Source organism: Podarcis tiliguerta (genome assembly GCF_965153285.1).
Source record: "Podarcis tiliguerta genome assembly, chromosome: 10".
Lineage (NCBI taxonomy): Eukaryota > Metazoa > Chordata > Lepidosauria > Squamata > Lacertidae > Podarcis > Podarcis tiliguerta.
The window spans coordinates 38,196,727-38,224,635 of NC_139543.1; the positions used below are offsets into that span (position 1 = coordinate 38,196,727).

General features: G+C 39.4%; 1 protein-coding gene and 1 long non-coding RNA gene across 12 annotated transcripts in view; one reads left to right on the top strand and one right to left on the bottom strand.

The window, feature by feature from the left end:
- Nucleotides 1-642: 642 nt before the first annotated feature.
- EPYC (epiphycan) lies at nucleotides 643-27,798 on the bottom strand. Of its 5 annotated transcripts, XM_083401000.1 has the most exons (8): nucleotides 25,993-26,091; nucleotides 24,415-24,591; nucleotides 21,154-21,332; nucleotides 10,650-10,803; nucleotides 8,068-8,226; nucleotides 7,608-7,810; nucleotides 6,712-6,807; nucleotides 643-4,411 (listed from the first exon to the last, which is right to left on the bottom strand). In XM_083401000.1, the coding sequence occupies exons 3-8, from the start codon at nucleotides 21,319-21,321 to the stop codon at nucleotides 4,241-4,243; spliced, it is 951 nt and encodes a 316-aa protein (XP_083257126.1). In that variant the 5' UTR covers nucleotides 21,322-21,332; nucleotides 24,415-24,591; nucleotides 25,993-26,091; the 3' UTR covers nucleotides 643-4,240. The 5 variants fall into 5 exon arrangements, with proteins under 5 accessions (XP_083257126.1, XP_083257129.1, XP_083257127.1 ...); XM_083401003.1 differs by lacking the exons at nucleotides 24,415-24,591; nucleotides 25,993-26,091 and adding an exon at nucleotides 27,780-27,798; XM_083401001.1 differs by lacking the exon at nucleotides 24,415-24,591 and having other exon boundaries at nucleotides 25,364-27,049.
- The window catches only part of LOC310658706, a 202,552-nt gene continuing 200,334 nt past the window's right edge, over nucleotides 25,692-27,909 (top strand). For 4 of the 7 annotated variants that reach the window (XR_014502429.1, XR_014502430.1, XR_014502431.1 and 1 more), the window contains exon 1: nucleotides 26,233-26,331. This is a non-coding gene — a long non-coding RNA (uncharacterized lncRNA). Of the gene's footprint in view, nucleotides 25,785-26,232; nucleotides 26,332-26,642; nucleotides 26,717-27,228; nucleotides 27,314-27,909 lie in introns of those variants that run through there. The other 3 variants (XR_014502428.1, XR_014502433.1, XR_014502434.1) reach the window with 3 other exon arrangements.

Below are 27,909 nucleotides of genomic sequence, written 5' to 3' on the forward strand. Positions count from 1 at the left end.
GCAGCCCTGTTTAGGGGAGTTTTTAATGGATGGCATTTTATTGTGCTCTTAATACTTTGTTGGGAGCCGTCAAGAGTGGCTGGGGCAACCTAGTCAGATGGGAAGCATATAAATATCATTATTAGTTATTAATTTCCCTATGTCATCAAGGCCAGGTGGCAAATGTCACCCCATAAACATTTGAATGCTGCAGCCTTTTGCTTTCTCAGATAAAAGGCTGCTATTCACTCCTATGAGAAAAAAGCAAAACACTGCATTCTATTGGAAAGAAACCAAAGAACCATTCTAAACTATGCTGAAAGTTCAGCTTCAGAAACTTGGCCATTAAATAAAACAAAGGCTCTGCTTCTAATATGTTCCTTCATTGATTCTTATCAGCGTGACTGAGAAGAATGACCATTTGAAAAGATAATGAATTATCTCCTTTCATTCTCTATCAGTACAGGAGCTGTCACATATTCAGACTCAGGCTTAATTTCCACCTTGCCTAGCTTTATTCTCCAGACACTTTAGGGAAGCTAAAAAGCATGAGAGTTCTGTAATCCTGATACATAGAAACTTCAGCCAGAATTACTAGATAACTTATCAAGTCCGTTGTTAAAGAGCAGCCAACTTTAAATACACACACAAAATACAAATATGAGGATTTGACAAGCTTTATTTATAATATCTCAACACATGATGGCAGTAGTACTCTTTAAAATGGTGATACCAATGCAAGTAAATTATCAACATTCTAAGAACCTGATATTATTTGCAAAGATTTTTTAAAAAAACAAACAAACCAGAGGTTGGCTAATTTTCTGAGTATTTGCTGTCTTAGTTGCTAGTAAAAAAGATTAACAGTTGTTGACAGAAACCACATGGATAGGAAAAGGAGAGGTCTAAAGATAGATGCATGTGTCTCCTATCATTTCTACTGCACATATGCGTGCAAGTATGGCTTTGACTTTAATCTGCACCCAGTATTAAGAAGAACAACTCTTATAACTGAGGCAATAAACCTTTTGGGCTGAAGGCTGCATTGACTCATGGTCAACCCCCCCCCCCCGAGACTGCATGCCAAAGTGCAGGTCGCCAAAATGTAAACGAATGTGATGGTTTTTTTCTTTTCTAAAGAAAACTCCGAGGGTTCCCATGCTTTTTATAGTTGGGTGACTATGGGATCAATCAGTTAATATGTATTAATATATACATTAAAGTATTGTTTTAAAATGTACCAGGACTGGCTTAGAGGGCCACAAAAAAAAGCATTTGTCATCATGGAATTGAAACGGAATCCAAAGAAGCCATAAGTACATGGCAAATTGTGGGAGGCAGGTCTTAGTAGGCTACAACTCTTGGGAACCAGTTGTAGATCATGGGCCATGGATTAGACATCCCTGTCTCACAACAAATAGATAGCAACACTTGTGATATCTCAATTGAATATTAACAAATATTTGCCCTTGAAATGAAGCCCCTATTTTGACCATTTTTAAGGGAGTAATGAAAGGGCCACAGAGAATAAATGCTGGTCCTGTGAGTAAATAACTATATAGACTCACCCTCTAGTCTCAATGGTCTTGGCATCCAGGCCAATGCCTTTGCTCCTGCACAAAATTTTGTTGCACTGTACTGTAGCAATGAAAGTAGAGCAGCAGAATGGGAAGCACTGGCTGGCTAGGCATTGGAGTGAACATCTGAGTACACATTGGAATACATGTAAGAATGCCCCTTAAATCACAAATCGCATTGCTCTCAAATGAATGTTATTTATTTATTCAATAGAAGATTTATTGCTTATAGCTATAGACCATTGCATATAATACAAATAAAAAAAGCAAATGCCTAAAATACAGACAGTCAAAGTGCGAGTCTGCAATAAATCACACCATTCAAAGTTGGAGTTAACCCTTTATTAGCAAAAACACAACCTTCACAGACTTGGCTGAGTGTCAGGCCTAACGAGCACAGCAGCTCATCCCTGGTAGTTTTATGCCATGAATCAGTTGCCAAGAAAAAGTCCCAACCTCCCTGCAGCCTTCTAAGTCTCTCCTCTCCAGAGCTTTCCCCAAGCAATCAGGGACTAAGCCTATGTGCAGCCTGTCGCTGCTCCGTCCATTTCAGCCCAATTCTGGTTCTGGGAAGCAGGGAGGGAGGGGAGCTTGTGGCAGCATGAGATGGAGCAAACTGCCACACTCAGAGCTTTGGGAAGGTCAGTTGCTTCAGTAAGTCCAAGCCACCTATCTGCTCTGACGCTGACTAATTGCTACATTCCTTCTGTCTGCCATGTAATCTCCGTCTATTGGAGCCGGTCACAGCCAGGACAGGACAATTCTAATTTAAGCAGGAGAACTGACCACTGTAGGCACTGCTCTGTTTTAAGGACAGTATCTTCTTCTTCTTCTTTTAAAGTATTTTAATTAAAGATTTTCTTGGTTTACAAAAGTATGTGCAATGTCTTTCTCTCCCCCCCCCCCCCGTAACATTTTTTTACAGATCAGTTTTAATTGTTGAGACATTAGGAAGAAAAGGGGGAAAGAGGTGGGGGGTGGTTGGGGTTGGGTGAGGATGTTTCTATTTTACTTAATGTATGTGGGGTTTTATGTCAGCATCACTTATGCAGGTTCTCTGCTATTCACTTGCGTTCCTTTGGTGGTGAGAGAGGTTGGGGTTGGCCTAGGGTGTGGTTGTTTGTTTGTGATTGGCTGTGGTGGTCTTTGTTTTCATGTGTGAGTGGGGTGGGTGGGTGTTCTGGATCAGGTTAGCCATATTGATTTATATGCTGTTGGTGGATTTTTGTCATTGTCTTGCTGGGCTGTGTATGTGATAAAGGGGAGCCATACCAGGGTGAAGGTGTCTTCTTCTATTTGTCCCCATGTCAATTTCAGTTTATTGATTAATTTTTCTACTAAGGCTGTTTCCCATACTATTTGGTACCATTTGTCCATGCTTACTCCTGACAGGTCCTTCCAGTGTCTGGTTATGTTTCTGGCTGCTGAAAGTAGGTGGGTTATGAGTTCTTTGTGGTGTAAATGGGCAGGAACCTCACCAAAATGCTGGAGAGGGTCACCTCCACAGGCACATACCTCCACATGTGGTGCGAGTGCCCAAAAATCCAACTACTCTGGACAACAGCCGTACGAGAAATATGTAAAATAACTAAGCAAGTATTAGAAACCACCCCAGAATTGGCCCTACTAAACATCTTCCAAGACAATAAGGACAGTATCTTCTAAACTGTCATAGACACTTGAAGTAAGTATTAGGTAGTGTGATGCTAGAGAGGAAAGCATATATGTAGAAGGTAAATACTGACCAAATGTTGGGGACAGAGTTTCTTAGGAAGCAGTGCTTCATATTTGAATGTTTTCTCCCCTTTGGTGTATTAAAATATATGAACAGAAACATTCTGTAAAGTTTCTACAATACACTTGGTATTGCTCTGCATTTATTTCCATAGTGTCAGGAACTATTGAAATATATCATTTCACAGAAGTCTTCTACTGTTGCTTTGAGTTGGTTGGTGAGCTTAGTAGAGAAGCGAGGAATTTTATTTCTTCACTATTATCTAGCACAAAATTACTGTGAAGACAATACACATACTTGGTGTACATTTTTTTACTTATACAGTATAAGGACGGTTTCCACGTTTCCTCTCTAGTACAAAGCAGTGTTCAACATTTTACAAGAGAGTATATTTATTTTTAATATTAATGTTTTAGTAAAATAACCTGATCTGGCACCTAGCTGCCCTCTATAGAAAGTAGGACGCTAGCCTATATGGAGCTTTGGTTTCATCCAGACAGGACTTTTGTTACATTTTTATGAAAAAAATTATGGAAAAGCCTTACATATAGAATATGATGAAAAACATGGTAGCATGGGTCATCTTCTATTTATATACAATTCTTATAGCTTTACTATTACAATTTTAATGTGGATAAAATTATGAACCATGTATCATTAATATTCAGTTTCTCTAATACTTATTCATTCCCTTCTCCTTTCATCATAGTTATCATGTCAGCTACTCTGCACTGATTACAATGCACTGGTTACAATATGGAAGCAGGGTATACTTTAATAGAGAATGAATTAGTATTCAGCACTGTGCGTTACTGACTGCAACTGTTTACTTATTATTTTACACCAATACAACCATATCATACTGTCACAAGCTTCTGAAGCAGTTTGCTTTAGAAAGCATACTTGCAAAAGAAATTATGTTACATGACATTTTCGTTATGGCCTAAGCCTAAAAGAGGCTCCCAACAGGCAGACGGGGTAGACACATGTACGCATGAGGGGTTTTGCTCAGATTAATGGGATTGCCATCTAGCCTGATGTCTTCGAGAGATTTGCGGATGTAAGAATAATCCTTCATTTTGCAGAAAGTATCTTCATGCATCTCTTGTATATTGTTGTTCTAAAAAGAAAACAAAAGATTTATTAAAGCCAGTATTTAAATTCCAATTTAAATGTCAGTTTGTCAACAATAACCTAATAATTAGTAGAGGCGTGCACTGGATTTGGATAGATCCTGGGGCCAAGCAGGGTGCCTCAGAGGAATTTTGGAGTTTTTAGAGGAGAAGTGGGATATCAAAGAGGCACAAGTCAAAGCCCTAGGACTTTGTGATGAAGGTCAGATGAGAAACTGAATCAATAATAAAAAGAGCAGGGAACTCTGAAGTAATAAGAACTCTGAATAATAAGAGCAGGGAGCTCTGAGTGTCTGGAGGCAGTTGACAGATGGATGGCGGCTGACTGGTTTAGGTTCAATCATGACAAGACAGAAATACTGTTTTGAGGCGACAAGGGGCGGGCGGATGTGGGGGACTCCCTGGTCCTAAATGGGGTGGCTGTGTCCCTGAAAGACCAGGTGCAACCAGGACTCACAACTGTCCATGGAGGTGCAAGTCAATTTGGTGTTCAAGGCAGCTGTCTACCAGCCCCATCTGGTATGCAGGCTGAGATCCTACTTGCCCACAGACAGTCTCGCCAGAGTGGTGCAGGCCTTGGTTATCTCCTGCTTGGACTACTGCAATGTGCTCTACATGAGGCTATATTTGAAGGTGACTTGGAAAATACAACTAATCCAGAATGTGGCAGCTAGACTGGTGACTGGGTATAGCGGCCAGGACCATATAACACTGGTCCTAAAGGATATTCCCTGGCTCCCAGTACATTTCAGAGCACAATTCAAAGTGTTGGTACTGACCCTTAAAGCACTAAATGGCATCGGCCCAGTATACCTGAAGGAGCATCCCCATCACGCAGCCCACACCCTGAGATCCTCCTCCGAGGGTCTTCTGCTAGTTCCGTTCCCTCACTCTGAGAAGCGAAGTTACAGGGAACCAGGCAGAGGGCCTTCTCAGTAGTGGTGCCCTCCCTGTGGAACGCCCTCCCTTCAGATGTCAAGGAGATAAAGAATTACATAAACTGAAGGCAGCCCTGTATCAGGAGGTTTCTAACGCTTGATGATTTTATATATATATTGTTAAGATATGCTGTAAGCTGCCCAGAGTGACTGGGGAAACCCAGCCACATGGGCAAGGTATAAATAATAAAATTATTATTTATTATTATTTTGTGGCACCTTAGATATCTAGACATCAAATGCTGCAGACAAATATCTGCTGCAACCAGATATTGGTTTTATCCAATGCTCCATGTATGTGGTTCCACTGGTGCAATAGGACCTCCATTTTCTCTCCACCTCTTGCATATACCGGAATCTGCTCTGGGGGGTGTCATCCCCGCCTCCAAGTTGATTTTGTGGGAAGGTCGGAGGGTGACAGGATGGGGAAAGGAAGCTATACTGCACACACTGATGTCTGTTGCGTCAGGAAAGCTGAAGCGCTGGATGTGGCCCGATGTGTCTAACCTTACCCACTATGTTGGGAGGATGGGAAGAGGGAGAACATTAGTATTAGAGAGACCACAGAGGAGGAACTCTGTTGTGACTGACAGGTCTAGCTTGCTATCAGAGGACATGATTTTACCATTGTCCTCAATCCCCGTGCTATGGGGGGGTGGAGGGAAGCAGCTTTGCAAGACCATATGTAAGCTGTGCCTGTGAGTACCTTTTGTCTTGAGCGAACTGTGTTGAGTGATTAGCATCATGGACTGATGAAGCTTGCTGCAAAACCTGGATAATATCCGGAGAACAGGTCTCATCTATTTGGCTTCAATTGATCATTTGGCTTTGCGTTTCCAGCTAACCACTTGAAGAGCGCCTTCTGGCAACCGCTCCTACATTTATTGCATTGTGCTTCCAGTGAATGACTATTTGTTCCAGCTGTGTTATGACATATTTATTGCATACATAACCAGTACAGCCAGTACAGGCTTGGTTATGCACATTGCACTTTAGTTTGCCCATTGTCTAGTTGGTTTATGAGGGTATATATTTATTCCAGTAAAATTGTTCTTTATATTCATAAGCCAGTTCTGGTGTTGTTGGTTTGTTGTTCAATTATTGTTATAACACCTGATACTTTTTGTGTATACATATGTAATTTATGTCTCCAAATTTAAGAAAAGCTCAAGGATGTGGAGGGGGAGAGAGAGCACCTTTGTAACCAATGGGTCCAACTTCTAACAAAAGGAAATAATATTTAGTTCTTCCTAGCACGAAAGCCCCTGAACCTATTTGTATGAAATTTGGCACACTTCTTATCCAGTCAGCACTATATCCAAAAGAATTTATTGATTGTTTTAGCCTACCTGCAGATGAAGAGACTGGAGGCTTTCAGGGAGTGGAAGTGGGATATGATCCAAGTTGTTATCAGTGATGTAAAGATGGTGCAAGTCAAACATATCCTGAAGAAAACAAACTATTATTATTATTTTTAAAAGAAGTGATTTCTTTGTTCTCGTTCTGAGCCACACATGAGTACAGACACTTAAATTCAGCCAATCATTTTAAACATCTGTACCAAGATTGATTCTTTTTAGAGATTCAATGAATGTCAAAGCTCCAGTTGTGTGGAACAATCGGCTTAGTGGTTTTAGTTGCTTGTTTTCAAGTTTGCAAAGCCTGGCTACTTCAGGCCATAAGACTGAGCTTGACCTCACTGCAGTTCTCTCTTTATTACTGCACAATTTCCCCGTTGTTCTCAGAGCACGGAAGACAGAATCCTACCATGCTGCCACACAACTGCCACCTTACTCTGACAGTGACTTCATGCAAGGTATTTTTTTCCATTTGAGTATTAAATTTGAGTACAAAAATATGGCTTCTGTATCAGTTTTGATGTATATGTGCATGGCACAGGTTGCTTAAAAATACATGCTAGTGGCAAATTTTGATTTAAAAAAATGTTTTGGTTGTTTTTACTGATAATGTTATTGTTTTATATTTGTAAACTGCTTGGAGCTTTTTCACAATCAAGCAGTGCACCATAAAATAAATAAGAGGAAAATAATATGTGCCTAATCCATGATCCTTTCTACATTGACCTTAGGAATTAAGCCTCCGCCACCACGTTGTTTTGCACTGGAATAACTATCTCACATCACTTTATATGAGAGAACTCCCTCCTGCTCTTATAATGGCTATTTTTATTAGTCAAATTGAGGGATTTTTTTCAAATTAGTCAGCAGTTAAATACAGAACTCACTTTAAATGCTTCTTGTCTGATTCCTTTGCGACCAAGCCTGTTGTTACTAATATCAATGAATATCAAGGTTGGTGGTAATTCTGGAAGCTGCCTTATCTTGTTATCTCGAAGTATCAGTTCCTGAAGTTGTGGTAGTTTCCTGAAGGCATCTTCATCAATTTCAGATATAAAATTTGAAGTCAAGTCAATCCTTTTTAAGTTGCCTAGTCAGGGAAAACCAAAGCGGGGGAAATAATTACAGCATTTCTGCCTGCTTTTAAAGACCAACACCAGGGGTGGGGGTGGGGAGGACAGACAATCACTATTCTTTGGATGCAAATAGTTCCAAATTATCGTTCACAATATGATGTTATGTCCAGAAGATGAATGCTACTATGCACATATCTTTCAGTATGAGAAAGTACTTTGCATAGTGTGCAATAAAATAAAGTGTAGTAACCAATAGTAAAGTCATCCATACTTAGGTTAGCAAAGTCATCCCTGTTGACCCTTTTGATTCTGTTATAGCGAGAGTAGAAATGTGTGGTTTCCTTCGGCAAGGGAGGAAGATCTTCGAGTTCACGATCATCACAGTAGACAGAAGTACTTAGGCACATACACAGAAGACAAGTTGGGAGGCCTAAAACGTGAAAGAAGAAACCATCCACTTAGTTATACACTTGTAAAAAATTAGATTAGTCTTGTTTAGAGACACATGGAATGACTTCTGTCAAATCTAACCTGCTGCAAATTCACACAGAGCCGTACCATCCCACAGAGCCACACAGTCTAAGTATCCTGCTGAACCAGTTTAAGGTTCTGTTTGAGATTTTGAAAAGCATTTGGCTCCTTTTATTCTAGCTGTTCTAGGTTTAGGCTCATGTGTAGGTATCTGAGTTCTCATGAATAACTTTCCTCTTAGCGTAGCAGAATAATCACCAGTCATGCACCTTTTGATAAAAGTTCCACATTTACACAATTTGTGGAGTAATGCATAGTGATATTTTTCAGATAATGGGAAACATTATATTGAATATTTCATGCACTTTGTGTTACGCCATTCACAACTGGGTGCACATGCAAACATGTGTACAATATCAATGCTCCACAGTTTTTTGCCCTTAATATTTATTTTAAAAGTTACAAACCACGCTTTTGTAAATTTACAATTAAATGAAACAAACACACAAGAAGTTATTAAGTGGATTTATTATTGGAGGCAATGTGGCTGTTCAAAACCAACAACTTTGAAAGACTCAGTGTAATCAAATCAAGTGGATTCCCTTGTATATTAGATTGGTCTGGATATGAAAATTGCTGCTTGAATAATCCTAGTGATTCACTACATCTGTAATGTTTTATAGGAAATACTCTTATGAATAATGGAGCATTTTGTCCCTACTAGATTTCTCAAGTCATAGTCAGGATGATATCTTCATTTTATATTCTACCTCCAGGATCTGTGTCTTCCCTTTAAAACTTAATAAACCTGCATACATTTAGTTTGGTAACCAGCATGCTTTTTTGATATTTGAGGAAATTGGTTCCCTCCCCCCAATGAGACCTCAATTTCCTTAGAATTGTTTTTAATTAGCATCTTTCATGCAGAACAATGACATCAGGAAAGGCTTCAACCAACCCTTGAGGAAAAACTGCTTGAAAGCTGTAGATTATTAAATAAAACACCAAACTACTGCTGAATGAACATAAGAAAATGATCTAAAGCATTTAAACCAATTTATGAAAGGGCTTCATTAACAGGTGTGTGGATGTAATTGGGAAGAGCTCTGCATTTCCCTATTGCCTTCTGAAAAAGGAGGTGGGATTGAGAAACATCACAAATATTTATAGAAAATAGAACATAATGGTGCAAAATGACGCCATTTTATATGTCTAATGCTGTTAATGTGGGTGTTTAGGATAGACTGGAAAGCAATATTTAACATTACTGGTTAACGTTACTGGATTCTTTTTAGTGGGATTTGGAGTGTTTTCCAGAAGTAAGGAATTCAGGGCCTCCCACCTCCCACATTGCTCGAGACCTAAAGCCCCATTTACTCCTCTGCCCTTGCTTCTGCTCGTCTCTTTTCCCTTGCTGTTCCTGAGCAGTGACTGGTCGCCCCTGAACCTGGTGTGAGGCAACCTGTGGTCAAGGAGGTTATGTAGGCGGGGACCAATAAGGTCACGTGAGTGGGACTAAGGAGGTTACATGGAAATGGCCAAATTGTTCTGGGCCTGAAACCAGACTAGAATCTGTTTCTTACAAGTCTAAAAGGTAAAGGGACCCCTGACCATTAGGTCCAGTCGTGGCCGACTCTGGGGTTGTGGGGCTCATCTCGCTTTATTGGCCAAGGAAGCCGGCATACAGCTTCCGGGTCATGTGGCCAGCATGACTAAGCTGCTTCTGGCGAACTAGAGCAGCGCATGGAAACACCGTTTACCTTCCCGCCGGAGCGGTATCTATTTATCTACTTGCACTTTTATGTGCTTTCGAACTGATAGATTGGCAGGAGCAGGGACAGAGCAACGAAGCTCACCCCGTCCCTGCAGCTGTTTAGCCACCACACTCTCAACCACATTGCCCAGGGAGGAAGTACTAGTATAATTATACTAATTAACCTAAAATTTAGTGACATTATTTTAATTAACATACAACCAAGCTTTAAGGCTTGTTTGACTTATAGGAGGGATCAATGTTGTGATCTGGGGAGGAGGCTTTAGTTATTTCCTTTTCTTTAGCAACTGACATCTCACTGCTTGGCTCAACTCAGCTCAGCTTCTACCATAACTGGCAAAATGACACAAAATCAGCAATTTGCTTTTCAAAACTGGAAGAAAACAGATTAGATTGCCCAATTTATCTGTCACTCTTGAATGTCCACACACTCACTAGACAATTTAAGAAGTCTAGATGGTAAGGAGGCAAGTCTGCATACTGCAAACCTGTATAGAAAACTGCATTACATATTCCCTGATGAAAAGGCTCCTTAGCTTGTGTGGAATTATAGGAATCTAGACAAAGCAGAAAGCCAAAATCATGTCCCTCAACTCTCTCTTACAAACCTTCATGTGTATGAGGACCAAGAACTCCTGGTCCATGAGGTGAAGAGCCATCAATAAGCTTAGGTGTGGATGCTTCTTCTTCGGGTTCTTCTGGCAATGGAGAAGGTAAATAAATCTCTCGAGTTACAGATGGTACTACTGTTCCAATCTCTACCTAGGAGACACACACATATTAAAGCAGTAATGTGGTATCGGTATGCAATGTCGATTTTTATTATAATTTGCCGTATATTCAAGTTACCTGGACTTATATTAAAGGCCTGGGAGTTTCTGCTGAGGTTGGAGCAAGAATGTTTCAGTAAGAAAGCATTACACACTAAATGCAGGCAGAATGTGTGATGGGAAGACTTTTTCTGCTAGCTCAGAGGAAATGTGAAATATCCATATCACATACAAATTAGTACTTTTTACAGCAGGATCTATCATTCACCATCTTGCTGCTGTAACCAACCACTCTAGGTTCACATACTTAAAAACCAATGTATCTTTGCAACCCAAATTGGCAGATAACCTGCAATTTTCATGAAACTTGACACCTTAACATATTGGGCAGAGGCCATCCTACAAGATTAAATGTGTGGTTTCTGACAAAAGCATCCCAGTTTGTATACCTACATTTTTGGGAGACTTAGAATAGCTCTTTGGTTTACGTAGTAAGTATCCAACACAGATTGGAAATAGTGGTTTCAGAATCCTATTTTACCAGTAGATGGCACATACTCCCTGGAACACAACAATATCAGCCTATTTTCTGTTCCATAACTCTACAAATTTATAAAATCGTACATTAACCCACTCTTCTTTAAAATTCACTTTAATTTTTCTTTTCAGTGAAGCTTTCTTTCTCATACATGCTAGATTGTTTTCTCTGGAGAAAGCTGGCAACAGATTCTATAAATTAGTAACATATTGCAAAAATAAAATAAAATCCAAATGGTTGTTGTTGGTGGGCTGTTTTTTTTAATGGAATTGTAAAACTTTCTGTATTCTTAATATACTGAAATAAATTGAGTGAAGGACTGAGTTAATAAATCATTTGCTGGGTTGTTGTTTTTTAACCCCCCCCCCAACTGTCTGAATGAACATTTTCCATGTCTGTTTATGGGGGCAACCATTGTTCAGAATTTCAGCAAAGAACCAAAACAGTGCTTGCAAAGCTGCAAATACAAAGAACTTGGTTAAGAACCTAGACCGCCTGTATGCGACAACGGCCGCGAGAGTTTTAATAGCACAAGGATGGAAGACTGAAGAAACCCCAACTAAAGAATCATGGCAAGAAAAATTGATGGACTATGCAGAACTGGCAAAACTGACATACAAGCTACGGGACAAGGATAACTGTGACTTTAAAGATGAATGGGAACTCTTTACAAAGTATTTGAAGACACAACAAAGCTAACTGGACTCCTTGCCTGGTAAAACCGGACTCCTTGGCTGATAAAACAAACTTTTTATTGATAATTATTACCTAAATAGTTTGAGGATCTATACAACCGTGTAACATGCAGAAAACAGCATTTTTAGAGAAATCAAAGACTGGAAATGAGGGAAGAAGTCGGGGGGTGGGGGTGGGTGGGTTCTGTGGGGGGAGGGAGGGGAAAAGGAGAAAAATACGGTAAGTATGATATGTTTCTGGATAATATGTTTTGTTTTAATTTTGAATAAAAAAGTATTTTTTTAAAAAAAGAACCTAGACCGCCTCTCCCCATATGAACCAACCCTGACCCTGTAATCATCATCTGAGGTCCTTCTTCGTGTGCTTCCTCCATGAGAGGGCCTGAAGATGGCACCACAAAAACAGATCTTTTCTGTGGTGGCTCCACATTAGTGGAATGCTCTGCCCAGGGAAGCTTGCCTGGCACCTTTATTACATATCTTCAGGTGTTGGGAGAAAACATTTCTCTGTTACCAGGCCTTTGCCTGATCAACATTACATGGCCCTTTAAATATGTTTGTGGGAGGCTGCTTATTGGTTTGTTTTTTATTGTTTTGTTGTGTATTCCGTGTTCTAATGTTATATTTTTATGTTGTGAACTGCCATGTGGTCTTTGGATGAATTGACAAAAAATATTTTAGGGGTCTGCGTAAGTTCTGTGTGCATGCTGAATAAGGTGAATTGGGGTTGTTCCAGTCATGATTCTGTGTTCCTGACCAGATCACATTATTAACGAGGAAGATCAGGGACCTACTAAGCTTTCAAGTTTTTCCTGAGGTCTATTTCTTTCAAGAAGTTAAACACATAAACTTTCCTCCTCTCCTTTCTAAGAATCAAAACTAAGCTGACAGAGCTTGAGAGGTGAGGAGGGGTGTCTGTGTGTTTGTGTATCTCATGTGTGTGTTTGTGTATCTCATGTTTTGACTGATAGAAAATAATTCACTGTGATTAAAAATCAAACCTAGGGTCACGCAAGTTGCAGTGATTAGGGAAGGGATGTTGAGATAAAAGAGAGAACACACCATGCAACAGAAGCTACAATTCCACATTGCAAGTACCCAATAGCATCCACATAAAATGGTACACCTTCAAGGAACCTTGAACAGGGAGCAAAGAGGCCATAGTCACCCCACCTTCCCCTTCCATAGATAACCTGGAATTCCTCTTCTTTGCAGAGAACAGGAACTGCCACCATCAATGCCTTCTTTTGTGACTATGAAGCTAAGAAAGTGTTTTCGGGATATCAGTATCTTGATGAGATGAGATATAAGTTCTTGTCCCTCTAGGCAGGGTGACAAGGATAAAGACTGTTATCATATGCGTGTCTCTAAAACACATTGTTCCCATCTGTCATTTTGAAAAGGAGACAGCTTAGACAAGAATGGACTTTGGGACAAATCAAAAGAAGACCAAAAGAACACAGGAAATCAAGGCAGATGTTTTCTTCATGGAGGAAGTCTAGAGGGAGGAACACATTCCAGACGTCTTGACCCAGCAGGAGCATTATGCAAAAGTGCTAACATATGCCATGTAAAAATATGGCAGCTTATCCACTTGAAGCAGCAGACATGATGAGCAATTTACTTTTGATCAAGGCCATATCAGAGAATATCATCTTTTCTAAAACGATTCTTTAATAGTATAATTGCAGCATGTTTAGAAAATACAATAGAGACTGACGAGCTTAAAGAAGTGTTTTTACATTTAGGAAGCTATATCTCTTACAGTGTAACAGTATGCATGTTAATGCTGTGCTTTTATTATGTTGGAAGCTGCCCATGGTGACTGGGGCAACCTGGTCAGACTGACAGGTTATAAGCATTTATTTATTTAGATGATAGATAGATAGATAGATAGATAGATAGATAGATAGATCTCACTGTTTTCAGCTTCCCAGGTAGGTACACACAGAACTGAAGCTTCAATTTGTGGTTACTAATTTTATCACTATGGCTATTTAAAGATCTACATTTAGATAAAAGCTTTTGTAGCTCTTACGATCTTTTCTCTTTCTGAAATATCACTTTATGGCAGCAACAACTCAGGGGAATTGGCTTGGTCTGGAAGAGAGATGAATGACCAGGATTCCACTAGTATTCTGAAAAAATGTTTAACATTAGAAAGTAATGCTGGTATAAGGGATGCCAACTTAAATGTGTGCACGCGTACCAACACACTTTCATTTCTCACCTTATTCTGCTTTCTTTCTGCCTGTTCCTCTCACTTCTTTCCACAATGGCTCTTTGTTCCACATGCTTTCCCTATCACAATACCACATGCATATACAGTGGTACTTCGGGTTACATACGCTTCAGGTTACATACTCCACTAACCCAGAAATAGTGCTTCAGGTTAAGAACTTTGCTTCAGGATGAGAGCAGAAATCGTGCTCCGGTGGCACAGCAGCAACAGGAGGCCCCATTAGCTAAAGTGGTGCTTCAGGTTAAGAACAGTTTCAGGTTAAGTACGGACCTACGGAACGAATTAAGTACTTAATCCGAGGTACCACTGTATTTCTTTTCATAACTAAAGAAATCAAAATTTGCTAGGTGTACAGCCATGTGCATTGGTGTTATGGTGAAAATTCACACAAAAATCTGAAAGCAAACAAGTAAAGTCCTAATCTGAAAGGCAGGAGGCAATACAATCTCTCAACAGACAGATTCAGCTGAAGAAACCAGAAAATGGAACATAAGGGATAATGACTCATGGATGTAGTTTCACACTCCTCATGAATCCTTCATATATTCACCCTCTATGTGGCTGTGCCTTGGGCAAGAACTTGCATTCACTCCATCTAGAATGAACTGGGATGCTCACATTTCTGACATGACTCTTCCAAAGTTAAACACTGCAGAAGGCATTCCAAAAAACGAGAATCAAAGATGTGTTTCCTGACTGCTAAATCTTAAGCTTCACAAGACTGTCAATAAAGTGATAGTTCTGGCTTTGTCTTTTGGGCATCAATCCAATGACAGGTGATTTAAAGCACTGATCAATATGCTACTATGCCATTTCACACAATGAGAACATGTGACCTGGAGGTTACAAGGGAAATCTGCTTCTCATTAGTTTTATCCTAAGCCATGCACCATTCTGTCTTTTACATATTTGACAGCTCAAACAAGAGCTTAACAAGACAAAGATGTTGCTAGGTTCAATAACGCAGAAAATAGTTTTTTATCTTCCAAATGTTTGTTTTTGGCAACACTTGAAAAATCAGAAATGTGAGATTGTGACAGGGCAGAGGAATAGTCCGTGTGATGTATTACTTTCCCCCTCTTTGTTTATTTCCTCTGCTGTTCTAAGAAAGCATTTTCTCCCTCCAAATAAATATACAGTGGAAATTATATGTCATATATGAAGGGAGTAAAAAGTAAAAAGAGGTTTGCTTCACAGAAGCAATTTTCATATATCAGTAGTATATAATTTAATAAAATTAATAATACAGTCTCCCATTAAAAGGTCTCATGAACAGCATGACATCAAGACACTTAGTTCATGTGAACAGAAACAGTAGGAACAAGCAATGTATCTGAACTGTATCTGAAGAAATAAGATATCCCCATAAAGACTTTTCTACTGAAATCAATGGGACTTAAACGCTTCCCTGTAAGTTTGACCTCGTTATGATCTTACGGATTCTCAATTAAAACAGAAGTAACTGAAATGCCTTTAGGGATCTTTTTAAACTTTTGATTGGGTGCCGTTTATGCTTGTCAAGGAGGCAATATTGCTACTCTTACCTAGAATGTCTAAGTGGCGGCCTGCAACAAAATGTTGCATTGTGAAGTGGTTGTGTTCAGGGTTCCAGACACCTAAATCTGCTCACACAAGCACTGTTTCCCCTCCCCCTTGTTTGCCCAGCCTTTAGTCAGTACCCGTTGGGCTGTCTAGAATTTATTTGGAGGGGCCCGGCTGCCGGGGGATACACATGTACATCATTTCAGCTCCAATGAATTCTCTTATTTCCCCATTCATGTATATGGCCGTGTCTCTCTTCCGTCTCTGTTGGTATTTAAATACAGCTTCTCAGCCTAACCTAGGAAGTGACCTACGTATCTGTACAAGGAGCTGGCTCCTCCTACCACAAACATGTTTATTTGTCCTCCTTTCTCAGTCACTCCATTCTAGTCCTCCTTTCCATCCAGTTGTCATGTTTTTCTCTCCCTGAACCCAATTCAATGTAATTGGGCTATTATGGAACTCTTTGGGGAGTCTCTGCCCCTTTAGGATATTTTCCTCTAAAAATTTCTCATACCTTCAGTTTACCCTGAGTCTAGCAATACCTCTCTTTTGTCTACAAGTAGTGTGGTTTTGGCTACATAAGCATGAGTATGGGGATTCTCAGATATACAGTAGTACATGTTTCTTCAAAGTCAAATTGCATACTGTGAATGGTATAACGGGGGGAAATAAAGTATTAAATACATTCTAAAAACCTTTTAATGTCCATCTTATGCACTTTCCATTCAGTTTTCCTAAGCTAAGCATATATTCTACAGTTTCTTCCAAAGCAGTCTGCTACTGTGTTTTCTGTGGTAAACAGGAATGAAATTTTAAAATGGTTTCCTGAGTGGTTTCTATTAAGTGCCCATTGGCTTACCCTGGCAAAATCCCCAAGCCACCTAAAGTCCTGAAACCCTCAGAAAATTCTGTGTTAATGTAATACCTGTGGAAAATGAAAATTATTCAGGGAAAACACACACCCTTATTTACATGACCTGCACTATACAGTACATGTGAACTTAACTGCATATTGGCCTCCATAGCTGATGGATATGAATGCTAATTTTTCTCCCTTCGGCAATCATTATTTAACCATTACCTTTAGCAACAGAAGCCCAAGTAGTTTTTTGGATCTGCATCTTCCAAAAAAAAAGCAAAGTAAACTAGTTCCCAATGATTTTGTATCAAAACCAGCTGATCAAAAGATCTTCACTTAGTCCCAACCCAAGTGGCTCATGATGACATTATTTTCTCTTTCAACTCAAACTCTGTAAAACAGGTGAGGCATTCACCTATAATCTTTGAGCTCAGAAAACTGCTGCTAGAAGTGCTGTAAACAAAGCTCCTTTGCTACATCTGAGTAAGACCTGACCTAACCCCCCCAAAGAATTTGATCCTTCTCCTCTTACCCTGCTCTTATCTCCTCTCAACCCCAACAGAGGGAGAAGGTGTAAGAGCCTATTTTTGAACAAGACAGAAGTAGCAGCAGGAGGAGCATAATCCTCCCATGAGGATCCACTGATTTCTGCACACCTATCTTCCTGAAAATGAGCTGCATCCTAATCTCCTTCCTCTGATAAAAACCTTCAGCAGTCGTTCAACCATGGAAAGTAAATGAACTTTTGCACTGCTGACAGATGTGTACAAATACATGATATTACCAATTTGGCATTTTCTAATGCATTATTTAAAAACCAACCCACAATTCTAAGCATCCTTTTTGACGTGATTGTCCACATAGTGTAACATGACCTGGGAAGCTATAGTCAATTGCTTCCCAGCCTGTATACATGCATGTAGGATCACCATGTAGTATTTTTGTCAAGGCTGATAGGAGTTGTGTACGCTGATTCTCTTTCATTTCCCCCCTGCTACAATCAATCTCTTATACCATCACAGCTGAAAACATTTTTCTCTCATTATGTCAGCTTTTTAGCTTTACCCCCTTTCTGCTATTATTTAGTCTTGAAAATTTTCAAGGGAGAGAAAATCATCATGTTTAAGTATGCCTTTTAATCAGAATGATTACACAGGAATTTTCATTCTTTTTAAATAATTTAAACATGTACCATCTAAGAGACTTTGACATCCCCCCCCCCCCTTGCTGGTCCATTGCCCTAGTTCAAATTTAATTTCAAGGATTCTAAAGGAGGGGTAGTCATTCCCTTACTTTTGCTGCTTAGCAATTTTCTCTTGGATGCTTCTCTTGATATCCTTGCTTTTTAATTTTATCACATTACGCTAAGGATTACTTCTATGAAAGTAATGGAAAATGCTACCTGAGTCTATGTTAAATGTCCTATTTTACTGGCACTTAAACTTTAGCAGGGAAGACTGACTTCATCCAGTCACATGTGCTTGACCCTTGCATATCTTGCCGTATTATATCAAATGTCTATCTGGATCCAGTAGGCTATGAATTCCTCATTGCAAGAAGAAACAGTCCCAGGCACTTTAAAAGAGATGTTAATTAGATTGTCTTGAAAAACAAACAACTAGCCTAGACCTACTAACAGGTCCAAGATGGTCACAAATATCCCCTTCCTAAGTATGGTATTTTACTGGGCGATTTCTATGTAGTTTTAGATCTCATGGATAACGCTGATTTTCTATTTGAGTTGGGTTTTCTCTAATTGAGTTGGGTTTCAGGCCTAGTTTTGGAATGGAAAATGTCTTTGTTGCCCTGTGGGATGACTTTTGCCAAGAAGGGTGCAAGGAATAGTAAAAAGGAAAAGGTGAAGCCTTTTAAATTTTATTTTATCACACCTTTATAATAGGCATATTTGTTTGGCACTTTTAAATAACTGCACCAAGTTCTTCGCCCTGGCTGGTTTTATGGTGGTTTGCATTTATGCTGCTCTGTTTATGCTGGCTTTTAGATAGTTTCTCTGGTTTTATTGTTTTAAACTTTGGATTGTATAATAAAAATGCATTATACATCTTATACATAAGATGCTGCAAACAACTTAGTTATATGGGTAGTATATAAATGTGATAAATAAATACTATCATAAGAGTACAGACACATGAGTTGAGTATAGTACATGCGTCACAATAATACATGTGTCAGTAAGTGCAATTTGCATCTTATGTGGACTGCAAATAGAAACACCCCCTTCCCCACCTGTGTGAAGGAGGATGTCTTACATTGCTCTGTTATGTCTTATATGACTTGTCTTGTTTTCAGACTTACACTCCTGCCTAGAACTACAATTCCCTCTTCTGCTATTCTAGGGTTGGTTCAAGCATTTGAAAGGGAATTCCCATACATCTTCATTTTCAGGCAGGTAGCTCAGCTTACTTATTCAGCTCTGGAGTTTGAATCAGAGCTAATAAAAATGTTTCCACTTTAAGATTTTTATAGACATGGGAATCTTTCAACAGCTACAGGCAAACATGGACACGTTTCTCAAAAGAGACTGATACGCTAACCCCAAAGAAAAATATAAATACTATATTTCAGAAGCTTGAGGAACATTTTGAGGCTCAGCTCAAAAATGAAAATAAGTACAGATTACTCCTCAAATTGCACTCCCTTTCTAGTCTCTTTCTCCTGCTGGACCTAACCATCCCTTCCTTGTTCTTATGTTTATTTTCTTTTAACATTTCCTTTTTCCTGTTGTCTCTGCTTGGCAGCAGACACATAAATTATCTACTTGAATGGCATCTTTCTTTTCCTCAATTCTCTCCTGAACAATAAGCCCCCTTAGGATGAAATATTTTAAAAGGAGCCAAGTTCCTAGAACTTGGAAGCTAAAGAAGAAACGAAAGCCAATATACCACCTCATCTGCGGATTGGTAAACTTCCAGAACTTTCCACTCTAGTATTCTTCTTAACTATGGCAATAGGACAATTAAAGTGAACCCAGACTTCTGTTTAGATCTTCCACCTTCCTACCTGGAAGGATCACAGTGATACAAGAGGCAGCAATGTACAAAGGGAGATGTCAGGAGCCAAATTCATCATCCTACAGTTCAAAATCTGCACAAGCTGTCCACTTTCCTTAGCACCTGGAGGATGGCAACAACATATCCTATCTAAGAAGATACATAACTCAGAGCATTTACATAAAATTCCAGGCATGCATTCTTAAAAGTTTTATACCATTTGTATGAATTTGTAAAAAGAATTCCAGTGTGGGAAGAAGACCTCCCACTGACACCATGGCAAAAATTCTAGACTTCTATCTTGGCTATAAATCACAAAAAGAAATACACTTTCCTCACAATGTGAAGAAAACACTGGTTTTACTTTCCTATATTTCCTTGTGTAATATAGCCAGTCTTTCGTCCCTAAGATGCCCAACATAATATAATGTTTATTGCCCTAAACTGTCAGAAATTGTTTCTCTTTAGCATTCTTCTATCAGTCAGATTCCAGTTGCTTAACTTCACACACAGAGACTATTCTGAAAGCAAATGTAAAACAAAATTCTCACATGAATATCAAAACATTTTCAACTACCTCTAAAAAATTGTCTATTTTTTCCTTCCAGGACTGGTCACTATTGACATTTCAGACAGAATCATAAGCCAATAGGTACAAGGTCAACCAAGGCAGTTGCTATGGCAATGACCCAGTGCTGTCTATATCAGTGATTAAGGCATGTCAGTTCAGCGTTGCCGGGATCTTGGGTCTATGTGTCAGAGTCAGTCTTTGAGTCTGTCTGTGAGTTGGAGTCTGTGTTATGCCTTGAAACTGGAGCAACAGAAATACTTTGAATTTGTATATATCTATCTGTAGCTGCAAAGCCTACAAGCTGTATGTATATATGAACATCTGGAACTGTATTACTGAAGCTTTATCTTCTGCAGCAGTAAACTGTTTTGGACCTTAAGGCGCCTCTGCATGGTGGCTAGAACTGGGGACAACTTCCGCTACATGGGTATCTTACCTCAGATTCCCAATATTAATGTGATATCAGCTCCTGGCTATACCCCAAGTAATCCACAAGAACATGAGATGGGCTAAAGCACCAGCTGTTCTAGTGTGTTATCAAAAGACATGATGGTATATCAACAGATTAGGTGATGCCAACAGACCATGGTACAAACAGGTGAGATAATGGATGTCTGCTTTATTCTATTTTAGCATGCCATCACTCAGTGATTCCCTAATGAGATCCACCAATATGTACCTATTTCCTGCAGAAACACACAAATTGCTGACTGTGATCTGAATTGTAAACTGAGTCCATTAAACAGAAAATACAAGTACCTGTCAATGTAACTCATTTCTTCTCCCCAACCCACCTAATATAAAAATGTGTTTGTTATCACTATTAACAATTGTACAATATAATACATAAGAGCAAAATAAACCCCACAATTTAGAATTACCTGTGCCTGATCAACAGACAGATTTTCATCATAGTCATATAGGCTATCCAGATCTTCCAAACCAACATCATATGTTTCAGAGTCGTAAGTTACAGGACTCCTTGTAGGACCAGCCAAAACAGCATCAAAGAGAAAAAAATGCATGAAAATATTTGCAACGGCCTTCATTCTTCAGTCTCCTAAAGGAAGAGAGCATATATGCAATTATTAAAAATATAAATGCAAATATCATATGAAATATAATACATAGGTTATTGAATACTATTAACTAGAAATGTGATGAGCTAAGGAGTTTTACAAATAATTTGATGTGTGTATACACAGTAATCGGTCACGTGAGCCATGAGGGAAATCAGGAGAGTGCAACACTTCAGAGAGAAACATTTTCAAATGATACTTATTCTATTTAGACATTCTACTTCAACATATATAATTGGAATTATGTGTCAAGTAAACAATATACATACTTGTACAACTGGATGTATAAGGGCAACATTCCCAATTAAACACTACTCTAAAAGAGATAAACTTTGGCTCCACGAGTAAGAAGTCCTGATGGGATTCATATTGTCTCCTTTGCGGTCAGTGGACATCACAGGTGCATAGCTGTGGTCCATCTCTATGTTGGTTGCAGCCTGTAGGTGGGTATCCCATTTTGTGAGGAGGGGTTGAGACTCTTAGTGGGGTGGTTGTACAGAGCAGGTTGAATACATTAGGAAGAGTGATCACCTGGACCCAGAAATCAGAGGATACTCTAGGCCTGCTCTCCCCACTTCCCGCTCAGCTTCTTTCAATACTTTGGATTGTATTTTAGTGTTGTGGTCTCCTGTAAGGGACTGCTACCCTATAGCATCAGGTGCTCCCCTGACAGCTAGGAGTCCAGCACATATACCTAAATAGATACAGTTTGGTTATGGGATAAAGCCAGACCCCCATATGGCTCAAATGGGACTACAGTGGTGCCCCGCAAGACGAATGCCTCGCAAGACGGAAAACCCGCTAGACGAAAGGGTTTTCCGTTTTGGAGGTGCTTCGCAGGACGAATTTGCTATGGGCTTGCTTCGCAAGACGAAAATGTCTTGCGATTCCTGGGGGTTTTTTTCCGTTCCCCACACCCTTTTTCTAAGGCACTAAGCTGCTAATAGCCTTTTAGCAGCTAATCCGCTAATCCCTTAAGCCTTTAATAGCCGCTAATAGCCGCTAAACTGCTAATAGCGCTAATCCGCTAATCCGCGAATGGGCTTGCTTCGCAAGACGAAAAAACCACTAGACGAAGAGACTCACAGAACGGATTCTTTTCGTCTTGCGAGGCACCACTGTATTCTGTTCATAAGTGTGGGCTCAGGCCACGGGATTCTGGGCTAGAAGTACGCTGCCTAAACTCTATGCTGCACAATAACTCATCTAGTATATCCTTCCTGGTTCTGCAATGAGTGACTCCAGGTTCATGCACATGTTTTTCCAATGGGCTGCATGCAGGTTCTGGTGGCAATGTGAATGCAGCCCATGAAACTGGATTTTGAACTCACAGAGCCTCTGCACTCTTAGCATAGTGGATTGGACTAGGTTATAACTATATTGTTCAATATTGTTTTATTGAAATCTAAAGTAGACTTGGAACACTGGTTTGAATTTTGTTTACAATACTGGCCACTGCCCAACTAGTTAGTCACCCTTAAGCCAAACTGGAATCAATGTGCTTTGTTGGTTGCAACTAACTTGTGCCAAGCACAAATAGCTTTAGTTGGATAGGAGCCATGTGGTCTGAACATTAACAGTCTTCTCTTATCATTTTAAAGCATTGCACATCAAATTTTAAATACCCCTCCCCCATCCAATTTCCAATCTTCATTGTATCATTCACATACATTGAGGGATTTATATATGGAAAGTGTGAATACACACACATGCACACACTGTATTTAAACTGAGAAAGCAGCACATGACTTTTTACACATTTAGAAGCTGTGCTTAAAGCACACAGTGTATGATATTAGAAATTCATGAGACAATTTGTCTTTTGAGGTTCCCTAGACTGAAACAAACTGATATTAAGCCCCTTGAAAGAAGGCCTTTGTGAAGCAGGTTTACACATGGAGGCATGAAATTCCAATGGGAATGGTGAATAGCACAAGGCACTCATTTTTCTCTTATACACTTTCCAGTTTTTTTAGCTACCTAGAAGACATAACCTACAGCTGGCAGACTCTCTTTGCCTATAACCAAGGGTTAACTGTATTGCACTTTTCAGAACTGATTTATTTACAGTCTGTAAAGAGTTGTTTTACAGATATGCTATTATGCTGATAACTTAGGAACCTCTTATATGTCAATGAACTTATTTGGAAATTTTTGTAATAAATAGTGTAAGGACAGTCTAATTTGGTTATTTTTTCTGTTTATTTATAATTCCAAACAGTGTGTTGATTTGTTCATGTTGTAGCTTGTACTGTTTTTACTACTGCTCATATTGTCTAGAACGTCTAATTTGCAAAGTACCGGTAGTTGATTTTTTGTTGTTGACATTCTCACAAGGAGCTCTGAAGTAAGTCCCTGATTATCTAAATGTGCAAATGTAATGCTGAAACCGAGAGACTGTGCCTTGAACACATGACTGGAGAGAGATCTGAACCCATGTCCTCCAGATGCAAAACCATCACACTACCCACAGAACAGACTGTTTTGTTTTACTGGAAGAATAAGAGTTTGGACTGGCAAAAGAGGATATTATATCATATTACTATTTTATTGTTTTATTATATAATTTAGATTACATTTACAAATAAAAAATTATAATCTAGTATTTTGGAGCATATTTGGCTGTTGAAGACCACATCTAAAGAAATAAAACCACACCAATCTCTCTCATATACTATATATATATATGTCTCTGTATATGTGTTTTATACACACACACACACACACACACACACACACCTGTAAATCTGCTTGGTCCACTAAAAAATGCTTGTGAAATCTGTGTGTCTCTGTACGCCTTTTAGAGTATAAGCAAAATATTGGAACATACTGTAATTACACTGGCATCTACAAGAGCTGTCAAATATTTTTATGCCAATAATGTATTACTCTCTCACAGGAAGCTACTAAGAAATAGCCATAGAAAAATAACACAAGGTACATTTTTATAATTCTAATCCTTCTCAAAATATTAAAATGCATTGCTTAAAAATAGTTTCTGCTTTTTATATATATAAAAAAATCCAGTTTGCTAATCAATAAAGAAAGAAACAGAAAACTTACCTTTGGCTCTTGCTTTCTCAAATGGCACAGAATTACTCTGAATGCAGAGCCTGTGGTATTTGACCCTAACCAATGGCAGTGGGGTGCCTGGTTTGTGGGAGGGTGGTACAGGAAGCTCTAATCCTGAGAAAATTCTTGGTGCTTAAACACCTTCATATCACAATTTCTGAAAGAAATCTAAGTGCAAAAGCTAATGATGTAACTGGGTGCAATTTGTTTTTGCAGAAAGAGGATTTTAAAACCCATTACTGCACCAGCTAATACATCATTCAGCATTTCCAAGAATAAACAGAAAGTTCTGAATACTTGAGCCTGTGTTTTTTAAGCCTAGTAGTAAAAAAAGGAATAACTAAACACATTGCGTACCTTTTCTTATATAGTTTGTGTTAGTATTAATACAATTATTTATTATTTTATTATGCCAAATGAACATTTAGTGTGCAAAGTGTGTTTCAGGAAATATTTACATCCATCCTCTTAACAAGAAATATGATAATATTTTCACTAGACATTTGCGCAACTGAAGCTAAGAGGAAATGACATGCTCAAGGCCATCCAAAGAGCTCAGGGCTCAGTCGTTTGACCCAATTATCCCCAAATTAAAACATTGCAATAACTTCAGTCTAACCACCAGAAGGATTTTCCTCTTCACTAATTATGATGATAAATGAAACCCAGTGCAGTGCATTCCACACAATGCGTATTTTAATCCCAAAAATCACAACTGGAAATCATTTGGTAGGGTTTCAAATGTTTTAGCACATTTTAGCTCCTATTGTCTCTTTGCAAGATGCTTTTCACAGTGAAACACATGCCTGCCATACTCAGAAATTGCTCTGGATTGACCAACACTGGTGCATGAGAAGATGCCAAGCAAGCAGTGTTCATTTTGCAGCCCTTGGTAGCTAGCTGACATTCCCCAGAGTATTTGACAGAAATCAACACATACCTTTCTTCTTTAACCTTTAATCCAGCTAGTGTAGAATGCAGCTGCTAAACTGGTAAGCGTGGCAGCCCTATGGAGCCATCTGACATCAGGCTTGAAAGCACACAGTGACCGTCAGTGTGGGCCCAATTCAAGGTGTTAGTACTAACATATAAGACCCTACATGGCTTGGACCCAGTACCTAAAGGTGTCTTTCCCAGTATCATCCATCTTGGATCCTAGGATCAGTAGGAGAGGGCTTGTTGGTACTGTTACTACACGGAGCTGCCTGTTATGATCTGTGACAGGGCCTTGTCAGGGGTGGTTCCCCATTTGCAGACTGCCTTTCTAAGTGAGGAGTATCTCTCATTACTGATTTGCAGGATAATTTTTTATTTAAAAAATTCCAATTGACCCTGCCATTTGATGGCTGAAAGACATCCAGGTAACCCTGAGATTGCTGATGGGAGTATATTTTTAACTTTTTTAATAGAATGTTCATAAACTATTTTTAGTTTTCTTTTGTAATGTTTTCTTAGTGCTTGGTATGCTGCCCTGGGCTCCTTCGGGAGGATGGGCAGAATATAAAATAAAGAACAGTGACAACTGTTGCCAGCTTTGTCAGGTTTTGTACTGCACGTAGAACACAGCACCTGCTAGTCTGGTCATCTTTTGGCATCTTTTCCTACACCTCAGTCAGCAAAGTGCCTTAGTGAAGGCATGGAGAGGAATTGAAAATGTTTGTCCACTAAGTTTGTTCCTCAGTGATCCTGGGGGCACAGACTTCCTTCCGAGTAACAGTGACTTTGGTGACATGTTGGTGAAAGGGGCCCACACCATAATGCTGGCAGTCCTTCCGGGTGTAGTAACTTCAGCAACTGGGCTTTCCCACAGCCACTTCTCCTCAGCAGGAACTGTGGCACTTTTGCAATGACGGCCATTGCTCTCTCAAGGCACAGCCTTCTCAAATGCCACATCCACCCACACCCTGGGTATGAGATAGGTCTTCCACTTCCCTACTAATAGGCTAAATAACTAACAAGCTCTCTCAGTTGCCCTGTGATGTTTAGATAAACGGGATATAGAAAACAAATAAACAAATGGGGCCCCTTCTTCCCCCACCCTCTTAACCTAGATGGGGCCGTCATTTCTTAAATGGGTCACAGATTGTATTGGAGAAATACAATTTATTTAACCAAATAGTAGCAAACAGAAGTGTTCAGGGTAAACAAAAGAAAATACACAAGTGCGCCCCATATAAAGAGAAGGCCTTGTAGTATAGTTAAAAAAACACAACAGTAATGAATTCTAGCTGAGGCCTAGTTAAGCCTGAACTCTGCAAGATATTTCCTCATCTCTGAGAGGCTTGCTTGCTAAGTAATTATTTTGAGATCTCCCTTTTCTCTCTCCAAAGTACTGTATACTGTTTGTCAACACTGATGCGGCCTTGTCCTTGTGCGAATCCCAAACTAATTCCTCCCCACAACTCAGGCTGTAAAGCATCAAGGTATATTTCCAATGGCTTGATGTAGGTGAACTGTAGGTGACCTCAGACTACTTAAATCATTTTACAGTTTGAACAAAGGGAGCTTGCACTGAATATTTACTGGATGCTAGTGGGCATTTATGTCTTTTTTAAATCTTTCCCCCTTGCAATCTCATCTCACTAGCTCCCTCAGTCTTAGTTACTTCTCTTTCCTCACACCCAACTCTAGCTCTAACCCTGATAATTCTCCCCTCAGAGTGTATATAACTCCTCCTTTGCAGGGGTGCCATTTCAGGGTGGGAAGAAGAGGGCTTATCTTGCAAGGAAAGGAAACAGGTTACTCCAAACTAGTTTTCTTCAGGAAAGCAGAAAGACAATTGTAATAAATGGGCTTCAGGTTGATAAATGGCCTGAGTGCAGCACAATAAGCAGAATCACCTGGATTCTACCCGCTGAAGCAGTAACTGTGGTGACAAAGCTATAACCGGGTATTTTATTAATTGTATTTAAAGTTCTGAAACATTTATATACATGTGGTGTAGTGCAACTTCCCAAACTTATCCTACATTTAAATATCCAGGAGATAGTGAGCTGCATTGACATTTAATTTCACTACTCAAAGGAATGGCTGCCACATGCACACAAATACACAAATCTTCCTGCAGTGGCTTCACTATTTCATATGTTAATCTTAATTCATCTAGAGTAAGGACTTGTTGACATTATTAATGTTGTTGTTGCTTCTTGCATTTTGCAGAGTATAATGGACAAAATAATCCCAACTAAAGCAATGAATTATTACATGCTTGATGCCAATAGATGACCATGTGGAAGCAATCATTAGGTGGTGCAATTTAAAGTTGTTTCCATGTGGCAACTACAATGAACAGGTTTATCTTCCTTCACAGATGTAAGGAATTAGATTAAAAGAGAGTGTTGGGCTGTGCTCATGACCTGGTTGCCAGAGGAACTAGGGAACACAGCCCAAAGAGATTGTCTTCACAGCTGCCATATATAAGCAGTCAAAGATTAATAACTGTTGGAATCTAAAGAGCTACAGTAGGTGAGGTTCAAAAGAATTAGT